The sequence below is a fragment of the Onychostoma macrolepis genome, chromosome 08, assembly GCF_012432095.1.
Source record: "Onychostoma macrolepis isolate SWU-2019 chromosome 08, ASM1243209v1, whole genome shotgun sequence".
Lineage (NCBI taxonomy): Eukaryota > Metazoa > Chordata > Actinopteri > Cypriniformes > Cyprinidae > Onychostoma > Onychostoma macrolepis.
In genome coordinates, this window is record NC_081162.1 from 387,256 (window position 1) to 405,599 (window position 18,344).

The window sequence follows — 18,344 nt, forward strand, 5'->3', positions numbered from 1 at the left end:
TTTGTAGCGCGCCTGCCATCCAATAATTATAATAAGTTTTGTGCTTTGTTACTTTTAATCAGAAATAAAGTATCAGCTTTCAGATTCTGTAAATTTGATCACAAAATACAAACTATAAATGTGAGTTTTCAGCCACAGAAAGATGTCAATAAAACACTTGAACAATGTTATGTAAAGTCACATTTACCTCAGGAAAGACAATCATTGTACATAAACTCGATAGTCAGCTAGAAAAAAATAACTAGTGAGAAGCATTGCATTATATTTTACTTAGAGAGATATAAAAACACAGAATTGTTAGGAAATGTTTACTCAATGAAATCATGGCGTGGTGGTTTCACTTGATATGATGTCTTAAGCAATTCAGTTCTATATTAGTAGTTGTAGCCATTGCATCATGAATGTCGTCTCTGCTATCACTCCGGGAGAATGTGTCAGCGTGGATGCTGCACCTGACCGTAGTTGCACCTGATTGTAGTTTTAGTTGGTGCAACAGGTGTAAATATTTATTGTAAATCTGGACGTTGCAAAGCCCAGCGTAGGGCTTACACAAAGCTTTTTTACGTCTAGCTGGTGCAACCGGCCCCTGGTATAAACATGACAAGAACTGACAATGGACTAAATGGAATAAAGGGGATTAATATACAAGTGAATGAATCAACTAAATTAACAACAGCAGTGTTTCCCATACATTGATTTATTTGTGGCGGCCCGCCACAATATCAAAACTGACCGCCACAAATAGATTTTTTCAAAAAGCTTTGACTTGAATGAGCACTGCACGTTTCAAAATTGAAACACGGTGCCGGTGTTTTTATATCACTGTATTTCTGAAGGAAACCGACTGTCTTCAGAAAATTTTGGATGTAATTTTCATTTCATGGTGCATGTAATACCTGATAAAGCAGCATTTGTGAGCAGTGCGCTGATTTGTGTACAGCGTTACCGGGGAAACCGCTATTTCTCAGCGTTCTAAAAGCGCCTCCTGCTGGCAGAGAATGAATTTGCATATATGACGTCACAGATAGAGTCAAGCCCTGCGTCCCAATGTGCATACTTATACTACGCCCTTAAAGTATGTACTCTTTTGGTGAAGAAAAAGTACACACTTTTGAGTGTGTAGTAGAAGAGTAGACAAGCTTTGGGACATACTATCACGTCACACAACTGCGTCTTTAACAGACCGCTCTGTAGTGTCTGTTACACGCACCCTGTCACTGTAAACTGGCCTGTCAATCATCTTGTCACTGTTAACATCCTCCACATTTCATTTCATACCGTATTGGAGAGAAAAAAGTAGCTTGTTGATCTGCCAGTCTGTTCTCTTTCATGGCGAGGACTCTGCTCATATTTTCTGCATAATGATAAATTTAAAAGTTAACGACCAAATGGATGTTTATAAAAGTTCACATGGCTGTTGCAGATGAAATATGACACGGATAACAATAAATACATATTTTTTTTACCAGGTTAAATGTTGATTATTAGTAACTTAAACCCCTTTTTGTAAACCTCTCTACTGGGCAATTTTAGCCATTAGAGTGTGCACGGATCCACACTTCAAAAATCGACCTGTAGACCATCCGGGGACTTTTGGCATACTCTTTTCAACATACTATGCTTTGGGACACACTTATTGTAATCTCACATACTATTTAGGATGGATAGTATGAACATTGGGACGCAGGGCAAGTCTGTGGGAAACACTGAACAGGTGTAGCACATAACTAAATCGATGAGAAACCATAGCAACAAAATGAAAACTAGGTCACAGAACTAAAACACAATCCCTTGCATTTGTGAATATGGTTTAAAATTTAATGCAATAGAATTATTACATAAACCTTAATTTATTTTAGATCTAAGATTATTATTGGTCCAACCAAACCTTAAATCTAAATAGGACTGTCAATTGATTAAAAAATAATTAATCACACAGATTTCTGTAATTAAAGGAATGGATCGTATTTAATATTTGACTGCATATGAAATTTTCTATCAAATTAATGTGGAAACAACATACATTATTTAAAATATTTGGTATTTTAAACATTTATCTAATGCATTTTTTTTACGAAGTATTCTATTATAAATGAAGGCCAGTGTCACTGATACCAATATTGATGCCTCTATTAAATTAATTTGTTTTTTTTTTAGTATATACTGTAGTTATGAGTATATAAAATGAGTATACAGCTGTACAGCATTACAATATATTTTACAACATATTTGAAAGCCAGGCCTAAACCTCAAATTATCAGATTGTTTTTATGTATTATTTATGATCAATTACAGAACATTATAAAATATTATAGTGACTTTTAATTTACGTGAACAAATTCAACAATATTCACACGGGCCCATTATAATAAGTGTCACAGTAACATTTAGCTGTGCCTTTTATATAGTGTTTAATGATGTTTCCGTTTCAGTTCTCAGTGTTTGAGTTGTCAGATAAATTTTCTACTTTAATTTTATACAGTATCTCACAAAAGTGAGTACACCCTTCACATTTCAGCAACCATTTTAGTATATCTTCTCAAGGGACAATACTATAGAAATGAAACTTGGATATATTTTAGAGTAGTCAATGTGCAGCTTGTATAGCAGTATGAATTTACTGTCCTCTAAATATAACTCAACATACAGCCATTATTGTCTAAATAGCTGGCAACAAAAGTGAGTACACCCTAAGTGATAACAGCTATACGTCGTTTAACCATGCAAAGCCACATGTCCTATTCATCATGTTCATGTTTTTGTCTGCTTGACAGGACTATACAAATTTGTGTATCTTATATTACAGCAGTTAAAATTTGGTGATTTGAGTACAATTCTCTCATACTGACCACTGGATGTTCAACATGGCATCTCACGGCAAAGAACTCAATGTGGAGAGCAACAATTCTAATTCTCAAATCCTCAAAGATGTCCGAGGCTATGAGAAGTTCGGTAACACCCTGAAACTGAGTTACAGTACAGTGGCCAGTTGCATACAGAGGTTTTCCAAGACGGGTTTAACTTGGAACAGGACTCGCAAGGGTCGACCAAAGATGTTAGATCCTTGTGCTGTTAGTCAGGTGCAGAAGCTGGCTTCAAAAAACAGACGCATGAGTGCTGCCAGCATTGCTTTAGAGGTTGCAGAAGCGGAAGCTCAACTTGTCAGTGCTCAGACCATACGCTGCACACTGCAACAAGTCAGTTTGCATGGCCGTCATCCCAGAAGGAAGCCTCTTCTGAAGCTGGCTCACAAGAAAGCCCGCAAACATTTTGCTGAAGATAACCTGTCCAATAGTATGAATTACTGGAACCATGTCCTGTGGTCTGATGAGACTAAGATAGATGAGGCTGATCTGATGAGGCTCAGATGGTGTCCAGCATGTGTGGTGACGTGCAAGAAAATTGTATCTTGCCTACAGTCAAGCATGGTGGTGGTAGCTTCATGGTCTGGGGCTGCATGAGTGCTGCTGGTACTGAGGAGCTGTGGTTCATTGAGGGAAACATGGATTCCAACATGTACTGTGACATTCTGAAGCAGAACATGCAGCCCTCCGTTCAGAAACTGGGCCGAACATAATAGCATGATAATTCAAACATAATAGCGACCTCAAACACACCGCCAATATGACAACTACCTTGCTGATGAAGCTGAAGGTGATGGAGTGGCCAAGTATGTCTCCAGACCTGAACCCTATGGAGCACATGTGGGGCATTCACCATGTGTCTAACATCCAACAGCTCCGTGATGTTATTATAGAGGAGTGGAAGAAGATCCCAGCAACAACCTGCGCAGCTCTGGTGAATTCCATGCCCAGGAGGATTAAGGGAGTGCTAGATAACAATGGTGCCCACACAGTTTTGACATGCTCACTTAGGGTGTACTCATTTTTGTTGCCAGTTATTTAGACAATAATGGCTGTATGTTGAGTTATATTTAGAGGACAGTAAATTCATACTGCTATTCAAGCTGCACATTGACTACTCTAAAATATATCCAAGTTTCATTTCTATAGTATTGTCCCTTGAGAAGATATACTAAAATGGTTGCTGAAATGTGAGGGGTGTACTCACTTTTGTGAGATACTGTATATGTATGTACAGTATGTAAAGTATATATGTATTTATTTATTTTTGAAAAAACATTTACCAACAAACCAAACTAGTTATTTGGTATCAATATTTTTATTTGAGGATCGATCCTCCAACATCAGTATAACAAAAATGTTATACTTAAATCCTTACACATTTGTGTCTTAGCTAATGAGACTAGCATGTTACTGTCAGGGTCAAAAACCGGTAGCCTGGAGGAGCTTGCAGCTTATAGGCATGCTACATGTGGGACTTGTACGTCATGCTCATTGGCCCCCAAAGAGGAGGATGCGGGGTTGAGTGTGACTGGCTCCATGCAAAAAATCCTCAGTCGGCCACTCCCTCTCACTTCAAAGAGCTGGTGAGCGGCACACATGGTGTAGCGCTTGCCAAAGGATGTTGGGAATAGCCAGTAACGTAACTAGGAATAAAAAAAAATGGTTGCAGTAATTTTGTGAAGTCACCATGAAATCAAAATTAACAATTTTTCTTGCAGTGTTTATAATAAATGATTTATCAGTACACATTTTATTTTATTCATTGTTGTTTTATTATTGTCTTTTTATTTATTTCATTTGTAATCTTTAATCAAAAACATTTACCTTTGAATGTATGTCACATGAAAATGCAAACTTCATAATTATACAGGAATGTTTAGAACGAAGACATGACTCCACTGAATAACTTTGCTCATTGTGCTTTAACTAGGTGAAGCCTGTCCTGTTTACGGTCCATGCGGTTGTCACCAACTCTGACCTGCGGTTCGACCACACTGAGGTGGACTTTGGACACTGCTCCATTTATGAGTCTGCTCAGATTGCAGTGCGTCTCACGAACTGTTCCTTATTAGCTCAGGAGTTTGGCTTTGTGGGTATTCCTAAGGTGAGCACAATATTGAGTGCACACACTTCACAAAACTCAACACTAAACAAATGCCACATAAGCTATCACCTTATTCTGCATAATCATCACACATTAATCTGCAACAGCGCTATAAATACACTACCAGTCAAAAGTTTTTGAAGAGTAGGATTTCTAATGTTTTTTAAAGAATTCTCTTCTGCTCACCAAGCCTGCATTTATTTGATCCAAAATACAGCAAAAGCAGTAATATTGTGAAATATTTTTACTAATTAAAATAACTGTTTTCTATTTGAATATATTTTAAAATGTAGTTTATTCCTGTGATCAAAGCTACATTTTCAGCATCATTACTCCAGTCTTCAGTGTCATATGATCCTTCAGAAATCTGATTTGCTGTTCAAGAAACATTTTTTATTATTATCAATATTTAAAACAGTTGAGTACATTTTTTTTCAGGATTCTTTGATGAATAGAAAAATCCAATGTTCAGCATTTATCTGAAATAAAAAGCTTTTGTAACATTGTACACTATACCATTCAAAGCTAGGAGTCAGTGTAATTATTTATATATAAATGCTGTTCTTCTGAACTATCTATTCTTCAAAGAAACATTCTTCAAATATTGTTTTCAACATAATAATAATAATAAATGTTTTTTGAGCAGCAAATCAGAATATTAGAATGATTTCTGAAGGATCATGTGACTGGAGTAATGATGCTAAAGTATCAGCAATCAAAATCACAGGAATAAATTATAATAGTAAAATTTTTTCAAAATTTTACTGTTTTTGCTGTACTTTGGATCAAATAAATGCAGGCTTGGTGAGCAGAAGAGACTTCTTTAAAAAACATTAAAAATCTTACTGTTCAAAACTTTTGACTGGTAGTCTATACTGTATATATACATATGTATGTATGTATGTATATATATATATAATATGTATGTGTGTGTGTGTGTGTGTGTGTGTGTGTGTGTGTGTGTGTGTGTGTGTATATATATATATATATATATATATATATATACAAAATGATGTTTTATGAAATTAAAAATTGCCAGAAGTTTCCTGTAAGGGGTAGGGTTAGGGGTAGGGTTGGTGTAGGGCAATAGCACATACAGTTTGTACATTATAAAAACCATTACGCCTATGGAGAGTCCCTGTAAACCACAAATGCCAGACTGTGTGTGTGTGTGTGTGTGTGTGTGTGTGTACTGTATGTATGTATATGTAAGTATTTTGGCCAAATGAATCAAAGTGAGCACAAAGCACAGTAAATACACATCAGAAGGAATCAGAGTTTTGAGGAAAAAACCTGGCGTCTGTGATCTGTCCTGTGACAGGAGGGTTTTATAATAACATCTGAAGTAATTATAAAGATCAAATCTCAATCAAAAGAAAAAACTTGTGAAAATTAAAATTTGATTATGAGATTCAGAGGCCATGGAGATATAAAAATATATGTACAAATATGTATTTTCTTTCTCTTCAGTTTATTGACATCCAGCCTAATGATGGTTTTGGCACTTTGTTGCCTTCACAATGCATGGACATTTACTTGATCTTCAGTCCATCGAAGGCAGGGGAATACAACTTCACACTCACATGCAAAACAAACATTAACAGGTAAGAAAAAGCAGTTTACATGAAGGTCTGCCACACATTTAAAGACAGCATTCTGCTGCATTATCATTTTGCATTAAAGATTTTCAGATATTAAACAATGCAAAACATCTCTAAAAAGCACAAAAGTTACATTTATTCATTTAGCAGACGCTTTTATCCAAAGCGACTTACAATTGGGGAATACATCAAGCGATTCATTTTAAAGAGGCAAATAGACACAGGAAATGCTCGTAATACCAAGTTTCAAGCATTGTTCAAATAAGTACAAGCTAGACAGGGAAAAAATAAAGAAAGAAGAAAAATATATCTTTTTTTTTTTTTTACAAACTTAGTGTATGATACAGTGAAATGAGAGCATAGAGTACAGAATGTTAGGGTTAGGGTAAAAGCTATCTAGTTTTTTTTGTTTTATTTTATTTATTTATTTTCAAGGAAGAAAATCTATTTAGAGACTCATTAGAGGTATAATGTGCTGTGTATCATACAGTGATCACAAGCTGAAACTAACTCGGAGAAAGATGGGGGAAAGCGCATCTGGTTTGCTGAAAAGCCTCTGCATTGGTTGAACAGACGTCCCTGCTTTGGTGACCTGTCTCTGGCTGTGGCTGTCCCCAAAATGTGGCTGTCCCTGTTTTTAATATATGTAACAGCCCTGCAAATAATGCATGTATATGGCAAGCAAGAGCATCACTAGACCCTTTTTTACTGGTGAATTTTTACTGGCCCCAGTGAATTACCGCTGTGCCCTTGTAAAATATTGTCTGATAGTGAAGATTACCACATACTGAACTGAGAGTCATTTTCCTTAATGTCTTTCAGCATCATATTATCAATCTTCTTTCCTTAAATGAACAGTTTACCCAAAAAATAAATTATTCACTATTTTATTCATTATTTACTAGGTCTGGTGTTGTTCTAATGCCACGTGACCTTTTTCAGACAACAGAAGGAGAAAATAATAATAATAATTAAATGTTCTGCTTGGTTTTTTTGGGGGGGGGGGAGTTTGGACAGTGAATCAGCTTGGAACTTTTAAAAAAAGGATACAAAATTATCACAGAGTGATCCATGTGACTTGTGCTGTATATTCCAAGCGCTCTGAGGGCATACGATAGGGTTTGGTGACATTTGCTGCTGGTCTGCTGTGCATGACTGTGTCTTCAACAAGATTGTATTAGACCGAGCATTGTGACATTGGACTATTGTGACATTAACGCTGCAGTCTGAAGCGGCAAATGTAATTTATGGTAGCAGAGTGGTATTGTGAAGTATTATGTACTATAGTTCACACATAAAACAAAAATTGTCTTCATTTTAGAAATCTGGTCTCCTTAATTCTCTATGAGCAAGTCAACTGCCTCTCAACTGCTGATTTATTTATTTATTTATTTTTGTCACAAAATGTAGCTAACTATATTGCCCATAACTTTATATGAAGTTGAATAAGATTACAAGAAATATGCATTAATATGATGATTTTCAGTAAAGCTGCTTTGAAACAATGTATTATGTATGTATTATGAAAAGCTCTATAAATATATTTGACTGAACAAGTATCAAAAAAAGTATATTCATGCATTTTATAGCAAAACTGGAGATCATTTGCAGACGTCAAAAATAATTACTCCCTGTTTCCTACATTTGAACAGGTTAATGTTTAAAAAAAGCCCTGGTCACTAGAGCTAGATTTAAACGTCATGATACCTTCATGGAACATTTGTGTGTGTTTGTTTGACCTAGATAAGAATATTTAAAGACAAGTACACGTCTTTAACTCTGATGGCCCCATCTAGTGGTCAACAGTCCAAACTAAACTAGAGTTCTGGGGCTGTATTCACAAAACGTTTTTTCACCTAAGAGTTCACCTAAATAGCAGTAAATGCTCTAAGGCAACAGTTTCCTCTTCAAACCTATTCACAAAGCTTCTGAGACCAACTTTTTCTAAGGAATGGGGAGAAATCTTAAGCTAAGAGAAAGATAGGGGTTGACCTTGTTGCTATAGATGATGTCAACAAGCTTACTCACTATGCCCACAGTGATTGGCTGATAGGGGATGGGTCTCGGTCAATGATTTATTCATAGAAATATTTTGTAAAACACGATATTATGTTGCCATATTCAAATAAAGATTTAAAAATAAAAATGTTAATTGCCACATTCAAATAAAGAGCAACTCTTCTGCACAGTGGTAACCTCAAAACTTTTTCTCCAAACCTCTTTAGAATCTCCAAAATAACTCACCATTACATGTATAACAACTCTAACATGTAATTTTCTTTAATTAAAAACACTTAAAATTACATTTTTTGTGTACCTCTTAATGCAATCCCATGCAAAGCATGCTGAGAACTACACATCCACTGTTCAGTTAGCTGTGTCAACAAAAATTATGCATGTAGTCCCAACACAAAATGTTTAAGTTCACTTAAATTTTTACAAATTTAAAGGGACTGAACATAATGGAACTAAGTTATGTATAAAAAATAAAAAAAAATTCTTGTTGCAAAAGTAATTTGAACAAGCTTTAAAAATCTGACTGCATTTAATTTTTTTTTTTTTGAGTGGCACCTCTCTCAACTATTCTCTACCAGACTCTAAAATAATATGTTGGTTCAAAAAAATAATAAAAATAAATAAATAATAATCAAACTGCAACAATTTTATTTTTTAAATTATGACAACTTAAAATGAAATTATTTTCAGTCAACAAACTATACAGGTGCATCTCAATAAATTAGAATGTCGTGGAAAAGTTCATTTATTTCAGTAATTCAACTCAAATTGTGAAACTCGTGTATTAAATAAATTCAATGCACACAGACTGAAGTAGTTTGTCTTTGGTTCTTTTAATTGTGATGATTAAGGCTCACATTTAACAAAAACCCACCAATTCACTATCTCAACAAATTAGAATACTTCATAAGACCAATAAAAAAACATTTTTTGTGAATTGTTGGTCTTCTGGAATGTATGTTAATTTACTGTATATGTACTCAATACTTGCTAGGGGCTCCTTTTGCTTTAATTACTGCCTCAATTCGGCGTGGCATGCATGTGATCAATTTGTGGCACTGCTGAGGTGGTATGGAAGCCCAGGTTTCTTTGACAGTGGCCTTCAGGTCATCTGCATTGTTGGGTCTGGTGTCTCTCATCTTCCTCTTGACAATACCTCATAGATTCTCTATGGGGTTCAGGTCAGGCGAGTTTGCTGGCCAATCAAGCACAGTAACACTATGGTCATTGAACCAGCTTTTGGTACCATTGGCAGTGTGGGCAGGTGCCAAGTCCTGCTGGAAAATGAAATCAGCATCTCCATAAAGCTTGTCAGCAGAAGGAAGCATGAAGTGCTCTAAAATTTCCTGGTAGATGGCTGCATTGACTGTGGACTTCACAGCAATCATAGTACATGCTAAATGTTTGCCACTTATTTGGCATGTACCTTTAATGAACAAGATGTTACTTGTCACTGGCGTTAATGCAGTCATTGCTTAGAATCATTGTAGTTTTTACATTCATGTGGTCTACTCTTCAGCCCAATGGTAACCACAAAAACTTCCACATTACAGAAACTCTTTAAAATGTCAAACAGTTTTTCTTTTTCTAACCGACTAAGCCTTTTCTTATCAAATAACATTTAGTCGACTATTGGGGGAGCAGCCCTAGAAAAGTGTCAATTCACGGAATTGCATTTAGATTCATGTACGTTGCATCTGTCACGGTGAATGAGACAAAAGGATTCAAGTGCGGTTAATTCACAGCTTTATTGACTTCTTATCGTCGGTCCAGACAATAAAAGGAACCCCCGAACCCTCTAACCAATGACGCCATTCCTCCAACGCTAATTTGACGCACAGCAACTCCCTGTTACCAATGTCGTAATTTTGTTCAGCAGGGGATAAACTATGAGAAAGAAACGCGCAGGGGTGCATCTTGTCGTCCGAGACGGCACGCTGGGATAACACTGCGCCTACCCCCACCTCTGACGCGTCGACCTCCACCACGAACTGACGTGTGGGATCAGGGGCTTGGAGAATGGGAGCCGAAATGAAGCGACCTTTCAGTTTGGTGAATGCAGCCTCAGTCGACGAGGGCGCTGCACTCATAGTCCTTGGCTGCCCATTGCAATCTCACCAGGAGGAAGGTGCTAGATGAGGGTTTGTCCAACGAAGCTCCACCCGACAGTTACCTCAATTCTGCTGTCGGGCTTGATCTTTTACTGGACACTCCATCAGAAAATGTCCCGCAGCTCCGCAGTAAAGGCATAACCCTTGTCTCTTGCAGCGATCTCTCTCCTCCCGGGACAGCCGAGCTCTACCAATCTGCATGGGCTCGACATCCATAGAATGGCAGATCGCGTTCTTGGCCTCAAAAAAAAACTCAGGAAGGCTCGCAAACGGCTGACTGTGGGCACGTCGATTTAGCTGTTGCAAACATGAATCCACACGCAGCGCTAAGACCACGAGATCTTCAAAACTGTCCGGTAAGTCCAGCAGACAAATCTCCTTCTGAATGCGATCAGCCAGCCCATGCAGAAAAATGTCCCGCTGCGCCTCCTCGTTCCACCCACACTCCACCACCAGGGTTCGGAACTCGATAGAGTAATCAGAGACCGACCGCTCACCCTGGCAGAGATCGGCGAGTCTTCTGGCCGCCTCGCGCCCAGTCACGGCGCGATCAAAAACGGACCTCATCTCTGTAGACAGGCAGTGGAACGAGGAGCAGCACGGATGTCGGTTCTCCCACACCGCCGTACCCCATAGCGCCGCCCTTCCCGTCAGCAGTGTCAAAACAAATGCCACCCTTTTATGTCTCCATGGCGAACGTCAGTGGCTGAAGTGAAAAGAACATAGAACAGTTGGTCAAGAATGCCCTACACGTTGGGTTCCCCATCATACCTCTCAGGAGTGGGTAAACGTGGCTCAGACTGGGTTAACTCAGGCGCTGGTCTCAGGGGCATCGGCGGCATGGGTGGCGCAGCGGGTAGTCTCAGCTGTTGTAACTGTGTGGAGAGCTCGGACACCTGCGCTACCAGCTCTTGGATCGCCTGTCCTGTCATCCTGATCTGATCATCCTGATTATCCATACGAGAAGTAGTGTTACCCAGGAAGTGCTGAAGATCGGTTGCTTTCGCTGAATCCTGCATGGTCAGTTCCTAATGTCACGGTGAATGAGACAAAAGGATTCAAGTGCGGTTAATTCACAGTTTTATTGACTGAAGTTAAGACAAGCAAATATAGTTCTCAAAAGGTTCGCTGGCCGGGTAGCGCAGGGATCCAATGGGCAGCCTCGATGGACGAAAATCATCAGCCGGAGAAACTGAAGGTGACCTGGTCAGACAGAGACGCGAGTCAGGAGAGCACGCCAGCCGAACCCAGGGACAACAACAGAGGAACTGACGAAGACAAGACAGGTTAGAGTGCCATAAATAGTCAGAGGGATTACGAGCCGCACCTGACTCCAATCAGCTCGCATCTCAGACACACCCACTATTTAAACACACACACACACACACACCACAAGCATGAATGAGGTAGTGAATCCATGAAACGTGACAGCATCAGATTGCTTTTTAAACATTGTTTTTATAACCAAATACACGTTTCTGAGTTCAGCATGCTTGCAAATTATCTCATCATAAACAAAGAAATGCAGAAAAGTGACGATTATAACAGGAGTTATAATCAGTGATTATTATAGCGGGAGTTTTTGCATAAATTGCACTAGACTAGCCTTATGTCATGGACTGACACATTTGTATGTGTAGCCAAAATATAAAATTTCCCCAAACACAAAAATGCTTCTACATATAGTATGTATTCCATTAATCAACAATTATAATCATTATTACAGTATTTGAAGCAATAATCAACAAAAATGATTTCATTTTCTTTTCATGTTGATTGAGTTCCTATTTTTATTTATTTTTTTAAATTATGTATAATTTATGTAAAATTTTAAATAGTTTGTTGTTGTTGGTAACAGTTAGTAGTTTTCTGATTGGTTAAAATAATTGGTTAAAATTAGTTAAACTTTTTCAAGTATTTGACTTTAAGGACAACAAAGATACAATTAATAAGGAAATTATAAAAATTGTTCGGTAACACTTTATTTTAGGGTCTTTTAACTAGTTGCTTATTAGCATGCATATTACTAGAATATTAGCCATTTATTAGTAGCAATTAAGCACATATTAATACCTTATTCTTAGGGTTGTTCCGATTCTGATACTAGTATCGGAAATTCCATTGATACCACAAAGAATTCTGGCATCGGTATCGGCAAGTAATTGAACCCATGTACCACTGCAGTCACGTCATCTGCGCTTCGGAAAAGCGCGGTCACGCCATCTACGCCTAAAATTTTGTTGCGCGTCTACATGGCGTTGCGTGGTAGTGATAGCCGTGAAGCTTCCAAACCTTTGCAAATCTTTTTTTTTTTTCTAAAGAGTATCAAACTGAAGCCCAGTCTGGATAATAATGAGCTGATTAAAAACACATTATACAGGCACTTCTTATTTAATGGTATTTTATTTGTATTGTTTAATTGTATTCATAATGTATTAAATGTTCAATAAAACATTTAAAATGGGTTTGTAAAATGTTTTTGTTTTGAGAAAATTCATAAAGAAAAAATAAAATGAAATAGTTTTCTGCAAATTCTTGTTATGCATATTCCAAGTACCACTGTGATGATTTTCATGTTGTTTTACTGTATCATTTTTAATAATTGCATACCAAAATCATGACAAATGCTATTTATTACCTCACTATATCACATATTTTAGAAATTCATAAAAGTATAAAATCAAATTGTTTTCTGCAAACTCCACCAGATTCTTGTTCTGCATCTCCTCAAGTACCACTGTGATGATTTTCATGTTGTTTTACTGTATCATTTTTAATAATTTTTAATAATTGCATACCAAAGTCATGACAAATGCTATTTACATTGCTGTATGGACATATTTTAAAAATTCATAAAATATAAAATCAAATTGTTTTCTGCAAACTCCACCAGATTCTTGTTCTGCATCTCCCCAAGTACCACTGTGATGATTTTCATGTTGTTTTACTGTATCATTTTTAATAATTGCATACCAAAATCATGACAAATGCTATTTACATTGCTGTATGGACATATTTTAAATTGTAAAATCAAATTGTTTTCTGCAAACTCCACCAGATTCTTGTTCTGCATCTCCCCAAGTACCACTGTGATGATTTTCATGTTGTTTTACTGTATCATTTTTTAATAATTGCATACCAAAATCATGACAAATGCTATTTACATTGCTGTATGGACATATTTTAAAAATTCATAAAATTATAAAATCAAATTGTTTTCTGCAAACTCCACCAGATTCTTGTTCTGCATCTCCTCAAGTACCACTGTGATGATTTTCATGTTGTTTTACTGTATCATTTTTTAATAATTGCATACCAAAGTCATGAGAAATGCTATTTATTACCTCACTATATCACATATTTTAGAAATTCATAAAAGTATAAAATCAAATTGTTTTCTGCAAACTCCACCAGATTCTTGTTCTGCATCTCCTCAAGTACCACTGTGATGATTTTCATGTTGTTTTACTGTATCATTTTTTAATAATTGCATACCAAAATCATGACAAATGCTATTTACATTGCTGTATGGACATATTTTAAAAATTCATAAAATTATAAAATCAAATTGTTTTCTGCAAACTCCACCAGATTCTTGTTCTGCATCTCCTCAAGTACCACTGTGATGATTTTCATGTTGTTTTACTGTATCATTTTTTAATAATTGCATACCAAAGTCATGAGAAATGCTATTTATTACCTCACTATATCACATATTTTAAAAATTCATAAAAGTATAAAATCAAATTGTTTTCTGCAAACTCCACCAGATTCTTGTTCTGCATCTCCTCAAGTACCACTGTGATGATTTTCATGTTGTTTTACTGTATCATCTTTTAATAATTGCATACCAAATTCATGACAAATGCTATTTACATTGCTGTATGGACATATTTTAAAAATTCATAAAACAATATAATCAAATTGTTTTCTGCAAACTCCACCAGATTCTTGTTCTGCATCTCCCCAAGTACCACTGTGATGATTTGCATGTTGTTTTACTGTATCATTTTTTTAATAATTGCATACCAAAGTCATGACAAATGCTATTTGCATTGCTATATAGACCTATTGTAAAAAAAAATCATAAAAAGATCAAATCAAATTGTTTTCTGCAAACTCCACCAGATTCTTATTCTACATCTTCCCAAGTACCACTGTTGTGATTTTCATGTTGCTTCATTTTTTAATAATTGCATAGGCCTACCAAACTCATGACCAATGCTATTTACTACCTCACTATATTTTAAAAAGGAATAAAAGGATAAAATCAAATTGTTTTCCACCAATATGCAATCATTAAAAAAAATGATACTGTAAAGCTACATGTGATACAGTGATACTTGGTGATATCACAGTAATACTTGCAGAACAAGAATCTGGTGGAGTTTGCAGAAAAAAATATGATTTTATCTTTTTATGAATTTTTTAAATGTCTACATAGCAATACAAAATAGCATTTGTCATGACTTTGGTATGCAATTATTAAAAAATGATACAGTAAAACAACATGAAAATCATCACAGTGGTACTTGGGGAGATGCAGAACAAGAATCTGGTGGAGTTTGCAGAAAACAATTTGATTTTATAATTTTATGAATTTTTAAAATATGTGATATAGTGAGGTAATAAATAGCATTTCTCATGATTTTGGTATGCAATTATTAAAAAATGATACAGTAAAACAACATCAAAATCATCACAGTGGTACTTGGGGAGATGCAGAACAAGAATCTGGTGGAGTTTGCAGAAAACAATTAGATTTTATATTTTTATTAATTTTTAAAATATGTCCATACAGCAATGTAAATAGCATTTGTCATGAATTTGGTATGCAATTATTAAAAGATGATACAGTAAAACAACATGAAAATCATCACAGTGGTACTTGAGGAGATGCAGAACAAAGATCTGGTGGAGTTTGCAGAAAACTCTTCTCCGAAGCGCAGATGGCGTGACTGCAGTCATGTACCGATCCTATACCATTTTCTTAAACAAGACCTATAGTTTTGCGTGCTAGCTTTGCTTAACGCTGCAAATCGGAAATCAATTCTTCTTCGCTGCTCAGAATGCAAACACAGGAAGTTGTGCTGTGTTGCCACAAGCAGCCAATATTTAGAGCAGCAAAGAAGTACAAACGTGCTAGCACATTGCCAGTAAATCACTTGCATATGCGACTAAATCTTCACCCTGGGCGACTAAATGATGTCTAATATTAGCCACTGGCTGATATTAGTGTGTGAGTTGGAGGCTATGTATAAGTTTAGCACAGATATATTGTCACTCGCCGAACACTCTGATTGAGCACTTCAGAGTTCCACTCTCCGTCAAGCGATCTATTTTTCAGATCATCTGAATGAATGTGCAGCGCACCTGTATTGACGTACCGTAAACTCTAGTGTGAAGCGCACAACTCGCCGACGCTTTGCTTTTTTCCTCACACGCAGAGAGAGAGAGAGTCTTATATGTAGCACGTCAATTCTGCACGGTATGTAAACGATATTCTTTGTTGTATTTTCCTGTCAAAATAACGGAGTTCCTTTGGAATTCTTCAGCTTAACTGCTGGGTTCTCATTGGTTGGCGCGCACCTATTATCATCCCTGTTTTGATTTCAGCAAATCAGTTCGAGCCAATGCAGACAACGTGATTAATATTCATGAATCCAGCAGCTTGTTAATCCTTAGTGTGATTATATTGTTCTTAGTAGAATTCATAGTATGATTTTCATCTTATCAGTATTATTGATAGTTTTCCCCCCATTTTTACAGAAACACTGAATGACCAAAAAAGCACCACCACCAGTCCTGAGTTCAGTTAAAATGACTAATATGCATTCATACAGGGCCTAAAACTAACTTTTTGCCACACCTGTCAATGGCCGGTGACGTGATCAAATTTACCGGCCAAAAGATTTTTTTACCGGCCATGAAACTCTTTTTGCAAAAACAGGCAGTCATTACTACAACAATGACTAAACATATTTACAATGTTTTTAGTTTGTCCTTTACTTACAAGAAAAAGACAAACAGATTTATTGATTTATCTTTTTCTTTTTTTTTTTTTTGTCCCTCAAAAACGTTGACATTCTTGTTCGGCAAATGGAGCAGGCCATCGTGTTTCGCCTGTTTCACGCATACTCAGTTTGCAGTGCAAATGTGGTGTGTATTTTTTCCACACCCATGTTAACGGATTAGAACAGGGCTATTCAAAATTAAAATTAAATTGAAATTTTAAATTAAATTGAAATCTAAAATCTATAAAAGGTTAACATTAGTGCTTTATGTCAATCGATTTTTTTTAAAATCAAATTTTTTGTAATTAATCATGATTAATCGCATATTTATATTGTCATAATTTCACAATGAACCTCCAAATTAATGTAGAAACAACATAAAGATAGTATATTTTAAGCATCTTTTTACTAAGTAGCCTATTATTAATGAAGTATTGATACCGATACTGCTACTGCAGGTGTCTCTATTAAATGCATTTTCCCTCAATTTTACCTATTAATTATAGCCATTCAACATTACAGTATAATTGAAAGCCATTATTTTTTACATTTAATAGACTCTGAAATACTAAGTGATTTTAAAACAATATTCACATAAACTATAAATTGCATATGCATAAGCTATACAGATTAATCTTTATTAATCAGCGACTAGAGCAGTTGAGTGATTTATTTTTCTTTTGTTCCTTGATTTCTTTAAAACCTGATGTACATGACGCAGATCTGACACATATCCGATTTTCTCCAAACTCTTTACAGTCACTACATTCTTGAGTTATGAAGAATAAAGAAGGGAAAAGTTAATCTTCCGAAATGAAGCAGCAATATCTTCTCATGTAAAAGTTATTAGAACCATGTCTAGGGTCAAGCTGGTCATCACACTGCTTTGACCTTATCAGCCCGTTTGTATCTATTATTTGATTCGCTCTTGTCGTTTATGACAGAACAGCTAACCAATCACGATGAGCTCATCTTGGTAAAAGATTATTTTATTCGCTTACGTCAGAAACAGCGAATCCCTTTTAAACCTGGCGGTTGTTCTCACTATTGCATTGTTATATTTCTGAAAAGTTTTACCCGCCAACTGGCGACTGACACGGTTACATTTACTCGCCAGCGTCGATTTTTACTCTCATTTGGCGCTTGACGAGTGTTAATTTTAGGCCCTGCATTCATACATGGTTACCAAGTTTTAATTCTAATTGCTAAAGTTCTATCATTAAATAATACTTGATTATCATAATATATTTATAATACTTGACTGACTGATGTTAAGAGTGTACTTTTAGATATTTAAAAAGATGTGCCATTTTCCAAACATATATTATACTTTTTGTTTACTCGCCAGACCATCTATCTATCTATCTATGGTGAAGCACACCATAAAATAATTGTATCAATTCATACAGGGCTAGTAAGTAGTACATACAGCTGTATAACCAGATACACACCCAGGTATCGGATCAGTACTCGGTATCAGCCGTTACCCTGAGCCTTGGTATCGGAATCGGTATCGGGAAGGAAAAAAGGGTATCGGAACATCTCTACTTATTCTACATGACCTTATTCTACATCCCTAATCCTACCCAATACCTAAACTTAACAACTACCTTACTAACTATTAATAAGCA

At 36.2% G+C, this 18,344-nt stretch overlaps 1 protein-coding gene across 1 annotated transcript in view; it reads left to right on the plus strand.

Annotated features, from left to right (window-relative positions):
- Window positions 1–18,344, plus strand: part of cfap74 (cilia and flagella associated protein 74) — a 128,225-nt gene that overhangs the window by 91,686 nt on the left and 18,195 nt on the right. The window contains exons 24-25 of the mRNA XM_058784035.1: window positions 4,798–4,971; window positions 6,442–6,575. Of these exons, the coding sequence (XP_058640018.1) occupies window positions 4,798–4,971; window positions 6,442–6,575 (308 nt within the window). The remainder of the gene's footprint in view (window positions 1–4,797; window positions 4,972–6,441; window positions 6,576–18,344) is intronic.